Source organism: Salvia hispanica, chromosome 1 (assembly GCF_023119035.1).
Source record: "Salvia hispanica cultivar TCC Black 2014 chromosome 1, UniMelb_Shisp_WGS_1.0, whole genome shotgun sequence".
Classification (NCBI taxonomy): domain Eukaryota; kingdom Viridiplantae; phylum Streptophyta; class Magnoliopsida; order Lamiales; family Lamiaceae; genus Salvia; species Salvia hispanica.
In genome coordinates, this window is record NC_062965.1 from 51,999,986 (window position 1) to 52,016,820 (window position 16,835).

A 16,835-nucleotide genomic window follows, 5' to 3' on the forward strand; every position below is an offset into this window, starting at 1 on the left:
GATTTAATAAATAAACGAATTTCGGTATATATTTACAAGTTCGAGCTTGGTAGCTAATGGATGTTGTAATGAAACATATCAATAATTATCAGAAAAGTAATGATATCTATAATTAATAGTAAGACATCAAACAAAGCATCGAATGGAAGGTATGAAAAACTATTAGAAAAGAATTTATGTCAAAATTTCTTAAAATCAATTAAACAAGTAGATAAAAGCATTCTTAACAAAACTAATGTTCGATCCCAACTGATATTCTAATCTCTCTATTTTGATTTTTCCACAAAAATTACTTGTAGTACTACTACTTAGGAGTTTTATTAAAACTAATTTAATCCATACGAGTAAGAGATCTCGGGAGTATGTTGAAAATCATGTCGTACACGAGCTAATGTCTCTTTATCACAAGCCACCACATTTAGTTTTTCAAGACCTTCCTCCACGTCCATTCTTCCATGCACGCTTGTAGCGGTATTGATGACGTCCAAAGCCAATTCGGAAGCCACCACTTTCAGTTTTTCAAGAGCTGCATTATTGATGACGTACAAAGCGAATCCTCGTTCCCATGCAGTGCCCAAATATCCCGTGATTTCCAAATTCTTTACAGACAACTCACACCATGCCGGTTGCCATATGTCTGGCAATTCCCACGGAGGTCGATTCACGTCGTTCACTTCCCATCGACCTTGATCTATTCCGCTCACTTGCCTATATATCGGTTTGTGCACAAACTGCAACATAAATTGTAAAAGCGCATCAAATAACCTGATGGCTGCGCCCAAATTAAAAATGATGACTAGCTACTTTAAGTTAATGCATATTCCCTTCGCACTAAGTTACTTGAGTCGTTTCCCATTTTGGACTGTCCCATGACAGTTACGTCATTACCCTTTATGGCTAAGAACAAAACTGTGAGGGTTTGGCGGCGCACACCCGAAATCTACATTAGTATGATGTTATCAGCTTCGGTCAAAGCCCTCGCGGTTTTGCTCTTAGCTAGGGTGCTCCCCAAAAGACCTCATACTAATGGAGTTGGGATAATCCATATATATTGCATGCAATTTTATTAATTCTTCGGTGTGGATATGGTTTGCTCACCAACAAAAACATCTATCGTCACTTGGTTTATTATCTCTCTTACTTTGTTCTCCATTACTTTATTTTTTTCTCTACTTTATTTTATTTAAATTTAAATCACTAAATAAAATGTTCTTAAATAATGTGCTGAAAATAAATAGTACTATCAAGTATGGAACAAAGAGATTACCTTTATCACAAGTTTTTCCAACGAATGGCATGCTTTAATCAAATAATACACACAATGTGAAGAACACCAGCCACGGCATGCATCTCTCATATCAAGCTCCAACTCTAAATGTTTTATACTCAAATTATAAACCCGAGAGATTCTAGGATTAAGATCCATCTGCAAATTAAAATCATAAATAATAATTTTGTACATACATATATAGAGTAGTGTTATAGAGCCACTACCTCCTTAGTGCATAATTAGAGATTTGAAAAAACGGAATTTACTATAAGGCCATTTTAGTTCATAACACGTACGACTTATTTAAAATGAACTACAAAATCCTTGGATTGAACCAAAACACCCTTAAAATGACCTTCGTGTTTTCAAAATCAATCCAATCTCACTTTCCATTTTTGATCTGGTGGTTGAGATTTGGTCTCTAGTTATGCATTAAGATTCGACATGTGCATACATAGGATGAAGAAGGAAAATATTACCTTAGACGGAGACACATAATTATGAACACCCGGAGTTAAAAAGTGCAACAATTGTAGTCGATGGCGTATGTAAAATGGAATGCTGGCAAGGAGATCAGCCAGCATGGGTTGATCACCACTTTCTTTAAAATCGAGTTTGGTAAGTTTCGGTATGTTACTAAGTTCGACAGCACATTCACGGCTCAAACCATGGATCATCAAAAAAACTAGGCTTATCGTGTCGCGGATCACAATGGATTCAGCTCCCCAAATGCGAGAAATGTTTACAAGTTTCAATTTTGAGTGACCAACAATTGAAACATTTCTCAACTCCCAAGATGATTCAATTTTCAAACGTTCAAGAGCAACACAATTGGAGACCAAAAACTCTAGGCCTTGATCCGACAATTTAATGCTAGCTAGATATAAATCTTTAATGCATTCGAGACCATTTGTACTTGGCAGTCTAAAAATTGGACCCTTATGGTGATGTTGTTCCACACCACGTAAATGAATTATTTCAATTTTCTTAGCGAGGGCGAATTCAAACCACTCCTCAAACTTTAACCACTTCTTAAACTTGGCACCTACATAACGCGACATGTCCACCCCAAGCACTTTTATTTGACTGGATCTATTTGAATTCAAGACGTGGTCAACCATATGTACGTAATTTGGTATACGGTCAATCCCACATCTAAATTTTCGGAAAACAAGAAGATCTAAGTAGTGATGCTGGAGATGTCGCCAACGAGTTGATAGTATGCTAGTTGAAACAGCTTCTTGAACGTTCAGTCGAGAAATTATAGATATCAGAATATCATTAGGCAATTCGCTAATTCTATCTTCACGCACAATCTACAAAATTTGACATACTATAATACATAATCTTTGTATGCAAAAATTAGACAAACGTATAAATCTTAATGTTAAGTAACATACCTTGTACAATCTTGATTTACTAGACTTCGTCATAGGTTTAATCTAGCAATTAAAACGAGAGAGTAAAGAAAGATATAAATCAGAGTAACAAAAGACGATTGGTTTGCACAATAGGAATAACATTCCCGAAACAAAAGGGTCAAAATTATATTAAAAAAATTATACCGACATCGAAAATAACTAGGAAGACAAACTTTAACAAATAGAAAACCAAATCTTGAGTGGCAAGAATCAAATCTTGTGAATTGAGAGAAGTTAATTGGAAAATACTAAAATATAAGCGGCATGAGATGGAGAGAGAACCAAACCTTATTATACATTCGGGTAAAATATTAGAAAAGTGAAAATTTAATGCAAAACTGATATGTAGAATTTATTTATTGCTTTAAATTTATGAAATTTTGAAAGAAGATAAATTGCATATTACCTTTAAAGATAATAACTTTATCCACAAACTCTTATGAAATTCGATTAAAAATATTGCACAAATTATACTTACTCATATATATCTGGGGTTGCGTTAATGTGCTAACTAATTTACAGTAATAAATAATAACTTTCAATTCAATGTATTAAAATTATCAACACAAAGACATAATTATATCCATACAATATTTAAATTTAAATATCAACACAAATACATGAGTTTATCAACACAAGAACATTGATAAATTTATATCTTTGTGTTGATATTTTTAACATACAAAATTGATATTAGTTATTAGTTATTACTGTAACTTAGTTATAACGCATGACTTTAAGTCAAAAAAGTTAATTCAATTTAGAAATGTTTAAATAAAAGGCCCAAATGAGAAGCCCATTTTACGGAAACTATTTTTGTTTATACATATTGTTGGATTTATAATTTCTTCTTGAGACTGGAAAATAAAGAAATATGATATCAAAAGGGGAAAATTTTAGATTGATTCGTTACGTTTATCCACATTTTTGTAAAACTATCCTAAACGAAGCCTATATCTATAGATCGAACATAACTGCATTATGCAAATAAATTAAATTTCTTAAAGTCAATATTACATGGGCTATGGCCTTTGAGTGCAGGCCCAGCCCAAATCACTAAATAATCACTTTTTGGCTGTATTGATTTGCACCAAATTAAGAAAGAACAACGCTAACCCAAACTCTAATCTACTCGTAATAAACTAACAAAAATTAAAAATAAAAATAATTATCAATAAGAGTCATACTCAATTCGAATTACCGTGTCATATCAAGTTGACCCGATAAAAAAAAACATAATAATGTTTGGCATTAATTCATTAATTTTGTGTAAATTCGTGTTGATCCAAATTTATTACTCTTATATAAAGCTATTAATTAAAACATCTCAAAATATATTAATAGGCTAATATTAATTAATTAGCATTTTGTTCGTATATATTGATTAATGAGTACGCGACATACTATAACCGGCGAAATAATAATGCCCACATTTACCAAACCTATATTTATATAAATGTAATACAGTACTACTAATTTTTAAGAAAATTGTAATAGTAGTTTAATGAGTAGTTTAATTGATTGGACTGCAATTAAAATTTGTTAATATACTAATTTTAACGTAATTAATCAGCTTTATCTGTGCCAGCTACGGTCAAACTATTCCTACGACGGGATAAGCACGTGCCGTACACTGGAAATCTCCTTTCTACCCCCTAAATCCTCTTCCCCAATAACTGGAATAGCAGCAAAATACCATTTTCACCCTCTCAAATTATTGAATCCATTATAAAGTTCCAAAATTCCAATTATGCAAAAAACGTTTGAAAAGTCCTAAATCCCATAAGAAAATCATAAATTTACTAATTATATTATAGTAGTACAATGTTATTAAGTCATTATTCTTTATTAAAAGCTATGTAATTTTTATCATGAGACAATTAGAAAAAACTATCAAAATTATGATATTGTCGATTACTCCTATTTTTTAATACTAATGAATGGGATACTTGCCTATAAAACCTCTTATTTATTTTTCGAGATTAAGGTCAGGATTGCCAATTTCCATTAATGTTGATATACTATTTAAAATGAAGAAAACGTGTGCAACCGTTGAACTCGTTGTTGATTTTTATATACTTTACATAAAATTTATAAAAAATATTTGAAAAATATATACATAGATGATTAATCAATTGGGAAGCAACGACTTCAATTCGTTAGATATTCTTGTGGACTTTTAACGTGACATGTGGAAATTATTTACGTGCTATATTAGTTTTGATAATCTAAAATAGATAGTAAAATAATTTTTGGTTTCTGAGAGAATAAACTCAAAATTATACTATTGTATTTAACGTGAGATAATATTTTCAAATAAATCTCTATAACAATATGTTGCTGGTGGATTGACGTGCGATAATATTAATTGTGCGTGAATATTCCCACATTGTTTAATTTATCAAAAAAAGGTTTGAGATATCGATAAATCTTAATCAGTGATATTTTTTTAAATAAATAAAATATTAAAATTTAAAAAGTCATAGCCGGTACCCAAATAGGCCCAAATCATTTCGTTCCACGAATTATATTAGGTTTATTAGTCATCTTAATTAATTAGTGATAAATGCTGCCGAATCTCTTCAATAAACTCACTCGATTACTATTTATTAGGTCATTCTAAAATAACAACATCAAAATTTTCTATGTTTTATCATTCATTCTTATATGAGGAGTTGAATTTTGATTTTTTATATATTTAGATAATTAGATTCATTTTCATAAATGCACATCAAAACATTAGCAATTTAGCCAATTCAAAGAATCTGGTTGAGAGAATAGCAGATATATTAATCAAACCTTGAAGAAAGGGAAAATTTAATACTAAATCAAACTGCTGGATATTAGATTGATGGAATATGGTATGAACTAGATTCGAAATATAATGTGAAAATAGTGTCACAATGATGATTATTAATTTCAGATATATTCACTAGCTATTACTTATATTATTAAAATACTCCTTCTAGTAATTCTTATTGTAATATTTTAGTACTAGTATTAAATATTTATAGCTAACTATAATTTGGCTAAAAAGCTTTTATATAATGATAACATGATTTTTAAACAAAGAATACAAACAATCATATACACTCTAAAAATATCTAAGGATAATGGTTATTTAATTATAGTAGTATTAAACCAGTTTTCATATTTTTCCACCGACCTCCAATCCTCTACGTGAATATTGGTATATACAAGCTGCACCAAAACAATAATTAATCAATTTAATGGAATAGTTGACATATATATCAAATCCTAACAAAATTTATTTGTTATTCTTAAATAATTTCAAATGCAATCCACACAAACTCAAAAAACTCTACATATATAGTAATAATTCTGTTCCATAGTAATATACTAATTTTGTCATTTTAGTAAGTTCCATAGTAATAGAGTCATTTTCCATTTTAGTAAAAGTCAACATATTTTTCCACACCTACTTTACTCTCTCTTACTTTTTTTCTCTCTTCATCTCTATGCCTTCCTCATTTTCCACTTTATTCTCCCTTTACTTAACTCACCTAACACAATTCATCTTAATCTCTGTGCCGAAAAGAAATATCTTCATTACTATGGAACGGATGAAGTAGCATTTACTAATTGACTATATATAATTTATATAATTATTCAGCTTGTATTTTCAAATAAGTTCTACAAAATTAAAAAACACTCCAAATTATTAATTTTGTCAAAAGCTTCAATCCCAAATAAATAATTAAATCATAAATTTTCCGAGATATGATTTACGCTCGTAACAACCAACGCCCTCCAACAAACATTTTAGGACCGTCTCGTGAAATTACCAAAACACCCATCCGCTTAATTGTCGATTAGAATTTGAACTTCTGGCCACCGGCTTCGCCCGTAGCCGGTTACCTCGCTCTCTTCATTTCCTATAAATACCCCTCAACGCCATCTCCTTTTCCCATTCTCTCTCACTCTCTCTCCTCTGTCGCCGTATATAGATACAACTATACATACAGAACCACAATATCTGTCACATAAAAATTAGCAATTTACCATATTCAATTTATTATTAGTATTATTATATTCATATATTTTCCCCTCTCTCTAGATTTGGTATCCTTTTGAGGTAAAATCTTCTCACTCCTCCTGACTTTTTCCCTCTCTCGCTTCCCTCAGCTGATAATTTGCATGGAGAAAAGGATTGCTAATTCGATTACAACGATGGATTAATTGTATTGATTGGGAAATAGATCGCTAATTAATTTCATTTGTAATCCGTTTTTACTGTTGAGATTGGCTAATTCGGCAGTGGAGCTATTTTCGATCTGGACTGTGTTTCGTGGTTGAATTAGGGATTGTGTATTATTCATTTGCTGGTAAATTAGCTCTATATATGTTGTTTGTTTGTGTTGGTGATTGTATTTGTATTTAATTTGTGTTTTGTTTGTGATTAGTTGGGAAGAGTGTGGATTTGAATGTTGAGTTGTATTCTGTATATGATGTATCAGTGGAGCTGAAAGTGATTTAGGATTGCACGGATATTTTTTTATCTGAATATTTTTCCTTAAATGTTGTTTAATTGGAGGTTATTTGGTGTATATCAGGCTTAATAGGGACGGATTGTAAATAAATTATATAGGATCTACTTTTTATTGTCAAATTTGTGTTATTAGGGATCCATATATGTAGTCTTGATTTCAGGTTGTTCGTGTTTTTGTTTTTTCGGTTGTTTTTATTTGCTTATATCAGAATGTACCGATCTGGTTGTTTTTATTTGATAGTAGTAATTTAGAAAGTCTTCATGCAGTGCTGATTCAGTGAAGGAATATGACCTTTAAATTTTTGTGTCTCTAATGTTTCGGACTCTGTGTATTTATACAGGACTGTGTGTATTTAACTATTTATACAGATTACCCTTATTTTTTCTAGTCCAGCTTGTTGTTTGATTCATGTTTATGTGTTTATGCATAGGCCAGATGGTATGCACATTTGTTATACTATGCACAATTACTGTTTGATTCGAACACATTATTAAGATGAGACGCCTATGGTGGATACTGTATAAATGTATGGGTATCACTCTCCACTTTCCGTACTAGTGCGCGCATATGCTTTAGGTGGCTGTTGCCATTCTTCCTCTTGCCTATATCATATGCAGTGATGCAATTAGGCTTTATTTCTATGTTATCATGTGTCTATAGGTGTGTTTGTTTTGTGTTTCTAAGCCTTGTTGTATGCCAATATCCAGCTTACTTTTTATTTTGCAAGTAAAACTAACACAGTAACTGATGTACCTTTGTCTAGTGGGTTAGATGGGTTGGAAAACACATTTTCAAATATGACAGTTCATATACCTTTTTTGTGCATTTCCCAATGATTCTTTTGCCCCTCATTTGTGATAATTAATGTATGTGCATGCATGCACCGGTACTTACTCATTTTCTCTTCCATCTCTGTTGCAGAAGGTGCTTTTGTTGTTTATGTGGCCATTCACAAAGTCCAATATATCTGCCGATTGCCACTTTGATGAGCTTACAGTGCATGCTTTTGAATATAATTTATCTGATAAAATTGCTAGTAAACATATTTGGACATTTTTGTTTGCTTGTATGCAACTTCTGGCAAAATGGGCTCCAAAGGAAGGCTGCTATTTGATCTTAATGAACCACCTGCTGAAAATGAGGATGATAATGATAATAATAATGATAGTGTCATTTGCTTCCAGCCTCAGAGGGCTATCCCTTCGATTACTGCACCAACCGATTTGTTTGTGGCATCTGCTGGTCCCCAAGGCATAGTAAATAACAATGCTTTCTCCCATGCTTCTTCTGTATCTGGTTTCCAGCCTTTCGTCAGGTCTAAAGTTGTTCAGGGACCTGATGTTTCTGATGAAAAAAAGAGTTTTGTGGATGTACTTAGCAATGTTGCCTCTTCATCCAAGTCGAGTAATGGCCGGGCTATGAAGGCCTCACCAATTGTACAATCAGGTTTAGATGTTCAGGATGCGGAGAAGGAAGAAGGGGAATGGTCTGATGCAGAGGGCTCAGATGGTGCTTACAAAAGAAATGGTTTTCGCGAGGAATCAACTGGTGCTACTGATGAACAGGCTTTGGAGAAAAGCACAGTTGAGATGATTGAGAACAATGTCCATGCTCCAGGTGCTGATACTATATCTCCTAATCATGATGTAAAGAATGAAAATGGTGGCCCTTTGGAGAAGAATCCAGAAACAAATGATAACAAAGGTGATGCATCCATGGATGGTTCGGAAGAATCTGCTCCAGTACCAAAACAAAGAGAAGTTAAAGGAATTGAAGCTAATCATGCATTGAAGTATGGAAATAGTATTGGAAAGCGTCCTAAGCTGGACCAGCATAAGGAAGCAATGTTAGGGAAGAAGCGCAGCAGGCAGACCATGTTTCTCAAATTAGAAGATGTTAAGCAAGCTGGTGTTTTGAAGTCCTCGACTCCCAGAAGGCAGATTCCTGCACCAACTATAATCCGGACTATGAAAGAACCCCGCCCTACTCAGGGATCTGCTGAACGTGGGGATAAGCAAAGTCAGCCTGTAGTTAGAGATGCAAAACAAGCTGATCTGTTGAGCAATGAAGGAAATAGTTTTGTGGAGTCAAATGAGTGTAAGTCTGAGAGTAATGGTGACCATAGAAGTGTGTTATTTTTCTGTTTCTGAATTTCCAGGATGGTTTGATGTGATTCTTACTCCACCACATGAATACAAATGGACATTCAAAGAGGGAGAAGTTGCAGTTCTTTCATCCCCCAGGCCCGGAGCAGGTAAATTCTGTTGTTAATCCTCTTGTTTTATTCTTTCCTTTGTTTTAGATAAACATTAGTTTGATACGATTTTGAAACTGAGCTATATTTCTAACGTGCTATCTCTGGATGATCCAGTTCATATTAGGAGGAATAATAGTTCCATGGCTCTAGAAGATGAGGAGAAGCCTGAAGTTAGTGGCCGTGTAGCTGGGACAGTCAGGAGATATATACCTATTGATACCAGAGAGTACACTGGGGCAATCCTTCACTTCTATGTTGGAGATTTATATGATTCTAACAGGTGTGCCATCCCTGTCACTTGTTCCATTTGTCGTTTTTTTTTTGTTGTGGTACTTTGTACTCCATGTTGTAGAATTGGTTTGGCTAGGTTAGAGCAATTAGTGTATCTAAGCTGTCTAATTTCTGGCTCAGGAACTTACGATAGTTTGGCTAGGTTGGAGCAATTAGTGTATCTAGGCTGTCTAATTTCTGGCTTAGGAACTTACGATATATTTATTGTTTGTATTTTAGCAAGATCGATGATGACCATATTCTGCGGAAGCTCCATCCTGGGGCTGTATGGTACCTGACTCAGCTTGGTTCTCTCGCAACCACACAGCGGGAATACGTTGCTCTGCATGCATTTCGTCGTCTTAATATGCAGGTTTGGTTCGAACTTCGAAACTAGTTTGTGCCGAGAATGCATGTATGATTTAAATTGTTTAGCGTGATGATTGCTGATACCTCATGTGCAGATGCAAAATGCAATTCTTCAGCCCAGTCCAGACCAGTTCCCAAAATATGAAGAACAGCCACCTGCTATGCCTGATTGCTTTACTCCGAACTTTGTTGATCACCTTCGCAGAACCTTTAATGGACCCCAGTTAGGTGCGATTCAATGGGCTGCAACACATACAGCTGCTGGTACATCAAATGGCGTGACAAAGAAATCAGAGCCATGGCCCTTTACTTTGGTCCAGGGTCCTCCCGGCACCGGTAAAACACATACTGTTTGGGGAATGCTTAATGTGATCCACCTCGTCCAGTACCAGCACTACTATACAGCATTGCTAAAGAAACTGGCACCTGAGAGCTATAAGCAGGTTAATGAGACCAACTCAGACAGTGTGGTCTCTGGTTCTATTGATGAAGTTCTGCAGAGTATGGATCAGAATCTATTCCGGACTCTTCCAAAACTTTGCCCAAAGCCCAGAATGCTCGTGTGTGCTCCTTCAAATGCGGCAACTGATGAGTTGCTTTCACGTGTGCTTGACCGTGGATTTATTGATGGAGAAATGAAGGTTTATCGACCTGATGTTGCTCGAGTCGGTGTGGATTCTCAGACTAAAGCTGCTCAGGCAGTTTCTGTGGAACGAAGGACCGAGCAACTTTTATCCAAAAATCGTGATGAGGTCCATGGATGGATGCACAGTTTGAGGATTCGTGAAAATCAGTTATCTCAGCAAATTGCTTGCCTTCAAAGAGAACTTAGTGTTGCTGCAGTCACTGGACGTGCACAGGGATCTGTTGGTGTTGATCCTGATGTTCTTCAGGCAAGAGATCAAAACCGAGATGCATTACTCCAAAACCTTGCGGCGGCTGTAGAAAATAGAGATAAAACTCTGGTTGAGATGTCCCGACTTCTCATTGTCGAAGGTAGATTTCGAGCTGGTAGTAACTTTAATTTGGAGGAAGCACGAGCAAATCTGGAGGCTAGTTTTGCCAATGAAGCTGAAATTGTTTTCACCACTGTCTCGAGTAGTGGACGCAAGTTGTTCTCTCGTCTAACTCATGGCTTCGACATGGTTGTCATTGATGAAGCAGCACAGGCTAGTGAAGTAGCAATTCTACCTCCACTTTCTCTTGGTGCAGCTCGTTGTGTTCTTGTAGGGGATCCCCAGCAGTTACCGGCCACTGTTATTAGTAAGGCAGCCGGAACCCTGCTGTATAGTAGAAGCCTGTTTGAGAGGTTTCAGCAAGCAGGCTGCCCAACAATCCTTTTATCTGTGCAATATAGAATGCATCCTCACATTAGGGATTTTCCTTCGAGGCACTTTTACCAAGGTCGTCTTACAGACAGTGAGAGTGTCATTAATTTGCCAGATGAAAAATATTACAAAGATCCTCTACTGAGGCCTTATATCTTTTTTGATATCAGTCATGGGCGTGAGTCTCATCGGGGGAGTTCCGTGTCTTATCAAAATACCCAAGAAGCACAGTTTTGCGTTCGTTTATATGAACACCTTCAGAAGTCTATAAAATCATTGGGCATTGGGAAAGTGTCTGTTGGCATCATTACTCCATATAAGCTGCAGTTGAAATGTCTCCAAAGGGAGTTCAAGGATGTTCTGAATTCAGATGAAGGAAAAGACATCTATATTAATACAGTGGATGCGTTCCAAGGCCAAGAACGCGATGTCATAATTATGTCTTGTGTGCGCGCATCGAGTCATGGAGTTGGGTTCGTTGCGGACATCCGTAGGATGAATGTTGCTCTTACTCGAGCGAGAAGAGCTCTCTGGGTAAAATTCCTCTTCCCTTCTTCGTTTCATTTTCATCTTTTTTCTGTTCTCCTCCGTTCCTTTTCGTGTAATGTTTAAAAGTAAGCATAAACAATCTCATGGCCAGGCGTATGTGAGTTTTAACGTTGTTTCCCTACTCACAGGTAATGGGAAATGCAAATGCGCTGGTGCAGTCCGATGATTGGGCTGCGCTAATTGATGATTCCAAAGCACGAAGCTGTTACTTAGACATGGATTCTCTGCCTAAAGAGTTTATCCCCAAGACTCCTACCTATGGCGCTTTTCCCTCCAAGCTTGCTGGTGGAAGAGGCTTGAGATCTGGGCCAAAATATGGACCATATGATTCGCAAGTATAGTCCTGATGTGGCCCACTATTGGAAGAAGATGGAATGGAGCTTAAGGCCAGGTGCAGATTCGTTGGATGACTTTGATCAATCAACCGACAAATCTCGAGATGCCTGGCAACCCGGCATACAAAAGAAGCAGAATACCGCTGGTATTTTTGGAAAACGAGATGTGAATATGGTTGTGGTCTCGAAAGTACTATTCAAAAACCATTGATAAAACCGGTTACTGCCCAGGAGAGGAAGGGGTACGAGTGAATGAACCCAACTTGAGGCAATGTCAGGAAGATGGGCTTCATCGTCAAAAACAGATCTACGAAAAACGAGACTACTTGGTGCGCGACCTTGCGTTTTGGCAAGATAACACTGAGCTTGCAGTTCTCTTGGTCACCTCAATACGTTGCTCGTGTCCTGGTGAGTGAAGTGAAATCCCTTCCTCGGGTACTGATTAGATCTCCCCATTGAGTTTCTTGAGGTGGATTATCTAATGCGTTCGCAGCTCAACACGGATCTAGCAACGTATGACCATGGTTAAACAGAGCTGTCGGGACCGGCTCCTCTTTGATGCAAGCTTCAGAAACTATAGACGGCCGATAGTCGGAATCTTACTGCATATTCCCAATGATGGCTGAAGATGTGAATCGGCTTAGTTTGTGCACACCGGAAAAGGTGTTGTATAGAATGTAGTTGCGCTAGGAAAATTCTTTTAAAGATGAAAAAGGGATAATAGTACTAAATCATAAAAAAAATTGAATTATTCAAAATGATTGATTTCTTTTAGTTACACATTCTCTGTTTCTAGTTTCCCTATGAAATTCATTCATTCTTTTTGCTTGTATACTTTTAACACCATCTGTTACATGGGAGTTAAACAAATATTGATATTCAAATATTTTGTAGTACCATTGCTTGATAGAAATGAAAGGGAGGAATATTTAGAAAATTGATTTTGTGCTTCAAAAGAAAAAAAATGTGTATGAAAAGAACAAATGTAGCACAAAGAAAAAAAAGGATGAAGTGAAAAAAAAAATGAAAAAGAAAAGATGAAAAAAGAAAACTAGACAAATAAAGTCTAGTGTTGTTGAGTCCTTCTATTTTGGTATGTCCACAGAAATTAGTCGACCCACCACATATTCTCTTTATAGTTGTCGCGGAACTCATAATATGTTTTAAAAATAGAACCGGTGTTGCATTGAACGGAGGGAGTGTGTTGAAAATCATGGCGGGCACGAGATAATGCCTCTTGATCACAAGTCACAACAGTAAGTTTTTGAAAAGCTGCAGCGTTATATATGACGTACATAGCCAATTCCCATTGCCACGAATAACCCAAATATCCGGTGATCTCCAAATACTTTAGTGGCAACTCACACTTTCTTTCATAATATATTCTTTCAAGTTGATTTATGTCCATAACTTTTTCCCTCGGCAAACTCTTAGTAAACTGCAACACATTGTAAAAATCTTCAAACAATGTAATGACTACACGCAAATTAAAAATGACAAGAAGTTCGTTTGAGTTAATGCATACCTTTATCACGAGTTTTTCTAGCGACAAACATGCTTCAATAAAAGAACGCACGTATGGTGAAAATAAACTGCCATTAACAGTCCACTTCGACTCTGCTAGCGCCCAATTTTATGCCTAACTTACGCTTCCGTTAACACTATCATTCCTATGTTACTTTGTTATTTCTATTTTTTTTCTGATTTTTTAGTATACTTACTTTAAACCCTTCATCATACTGATTTTTATCGCCTCAGAAGTCAATCGCCAATTAAAACCATTAAAGTTTGCAATCCGATGAAATGAAGCAGTAATCTCCCTCGTCCTTCATCAATTTCTGCCTCCCTAACATCATTAGAAGATATCTCATGTGAAGCTTCTAACTGTACTGATTTCGGGCACGATAAGCTTGTGTTCTGTCATGCTAATACAGAGTGTAGAAAAGGTGCAAAGCCATTGGACAAGGAAGAGAATGAACCGAAAATGTGGAGATAATTAGAGGCTTAGAGCTTTTTATTCTAATTAAATTAGTTCAAGTGATTCTTCTCATGATTGCAGATATCTCAAATGAAGCAGCAACATATAAAGATAAACACTTCCTTAATATTAGTTAGCTAGCAACAGATTCTACATCAAGCTCTTAAACTTCACAACCAGACACCATCAACAGACACAATATGAGATAGAACAATTATATTCTCAAACACTGACGAAAATCCGTCATAAACTCACTGTTAGTAATTATTGAACGGATACAGCTCCATTACAAAATCCATCACCAAATCAAACCAACACACTGCAGTTACAACCAAACCAAAATAAAAGTGGATTACAAACATGATCGGGGATAACAAACAACAGATTTTTCGGATTCCCCTATCCGAATTATTGAAAACCAAGTTAAAAAGATACAAACCCTAAGCGATACACCTCAATTCTCAATACCAACATTATCATACTTAAAACGGAGACTCCTAATTGCTTCGAGAACCGTAGTCTTACCCTCAGCGTCGTCGGCCACGGCAAGGGTACAAGTCCACGTTGGGACTTCTTCAAGCGCAGCTTTCACTGCATTGGCTTCCTGCACATTATGAACAACTACGAGGCTGGGTTGTGCTGTAACAGCCAGCGCCCTTCGGCGAAACTCCGCCTTCAACTGACCGAGTTGTTCTTCCCGTCACCTGTTTACGCCGTTCTGCACAACAACAGCTTCAAGTCTCGCATTTTCATTGAGAGAACCGGACGAAAACGAAAATGCGAGGCTTGAAGTTGTTGCGCAGAACGGCGTAAACAGGCGACGGGAAGAACAACTCGGTCAATTGAAGGCGGAGTTTCGCCAAAGGGCGCTGGCTGTTACAGCACAAAGCCGCGTAGTTGTTCATAATGTGCAGGAAGCCAATGCAGTGAAAGCTGCGCTTGAAGAAGTGCCGATGTGAACTTGTACTGGCCGACGACGCCGAGGGTAAGGCTACGGTTGTCGAAAAAGTAAAAGGAGAGAGAAGATGTGAGTAAAAAAAGAGCAAAAGAAGAGTTATTTACAGACAATAAAATGAGGCGAGGTTGACTGTAATGGATCTGTAGGGATCACAGGTTGGTACTTGTGCCTCCAGCTGTAAATTTCACCATAAAAATATCTGGTTTTCCTCTGCAATATCTACGGTACAATAATTTTAGTTTACACCATTGAGAATCTGTTTCTTCTTCTCCCAATGTTCCATAATAAATGTCACACTTTCTTTTTTAGTTTGTATAACAAAAGTTGTCACATTTTTCTCTCACGTGAATATAAATATACTCCCTTCGTCGCTGAAAGTTTGTCCCTTTTTTATATTTTCGTCCGTCCCATAAAATTTATCTCATTTCATTTTTTACCCTTTTTTATAGTGAACCTGACTCATTCCTACTCACATTTTATTATAAAACTAATACTCCCTACGTTTCGCTTAAGATGACGCGTTTTCCTTTTTAGTTTGTCACAACTAAGATGATACATTTATTTTTTTAGAAACTCTCTCTCCAATTAATACACCCAACCACTTTTTCTCACTCTTATTAAAATATTCACCTTTCTTTCCCCTCTATTTTACTCCCTCCGTCCCACAGAGATTGTCCCATATTTCCATTTCCGGCCATCCCACAAAATTTGTCCCATTTCACTTTTTACAATTTTTGGTAGTGGACCTCATATTCCACTAACTCATTCTTACTCACATTTTATTATAAAACTAATATATAAAAGTAGGATCCACATTCCACTAACTTTTTCAACTCACTTTTAATTACATTTCTTAAAATCCGTGTCCGGTCAAAGTGGGACAATCTTTGTGGGACGGAGGGAGTATTACTTACACCCACCTTTTCTATGTCCAATTAAACCTTTTAACTAATACTCCCTCCGTTTCGCCATAGTTGAGGCAAAACTTTTCGGCACGAAGTTTTAGAAAGTAATATTGAGTAGTGTGTTAAATAAATGGATAAAAAGTAAGAGAGAGAAAAAGGTAGAGAGAATAAAGTATAGAGTGAATAAAGTAGAGAGTTAAAGTAAGAGAGAGAAAAATAAGAAAGAGAAAAAAAGTTACCACATATAGAAATGACTCAACTATGAAGAAACTTCCCGAAATGGAAAAATGACTCAACTATGAAGAAACGGAGAGAGTAACTCCTAAAATCCCGTGCCGGCCAAGAAGTGTATCATCTTAGCTGGGACGAAGGGAGTATATAAAAATAGGACTCCTAACATACAAAATAACATCTCCTAAAATCTTGTACTATTCCTCGAGGGTACCCACTCTTATGGCATGAAGGCAATATTATTCAATGTATACATCTCTCGTAAACACAAAATAATGTAGGTTCATTAATAATATGCTGACACGATCTGTAGACCCATTTTCCTCTGTAATCAAAATCCTACGGAGCAGTATTAATTAATTTCAACTCTTACATTTGAAAAATACAGTGTCTTAGCAGGGAGACTCAATTAAAATCGCATGTCTCTCTCACATTGGGTCAGAATTACCCTAA

The 16,835-nt window shown here is 36.0% G+C and overlaps 1 protein-coding gene and 1 pseudogene across 1 annotated transcript; one reads left to right on the forward strand and one right to left on the reverse strand.

The window, feature by feature from the left end:
• Positions 1 to 326: 326 nt before the first annotated feature.
• LOC125200501 (F-box/FBD/LRR-repeat protein At3g26920-like) lies at positions 327 to 2,703 on the reverse strand. The gene is made up of 3 exons (XM_048098138.1): positions 2,671 to 2,703; positions 1,750 to 2,586; positions 327 to 731 (listed from the first exon to the last, which is right to left on the reverse strand). The coding sequence occupies exons 1-3, from the start codon at positions 2,701 to 2,703 to the stop codon at positions 327 to 329; spliced, it is 1,275 nt and encodes a 424-aa protein (XP_047954095.1).
• A 3,936-nt stretch (positions 2,704 to 6,639) lies between these two features.
• Positions 6,640 to 13,108, forward strand: LOC125200502 (annotated as a pseudogene).
• The last annotated feature ends 3,727 nt before the right edge of the window (positions 13,109 to 16,835 follow it).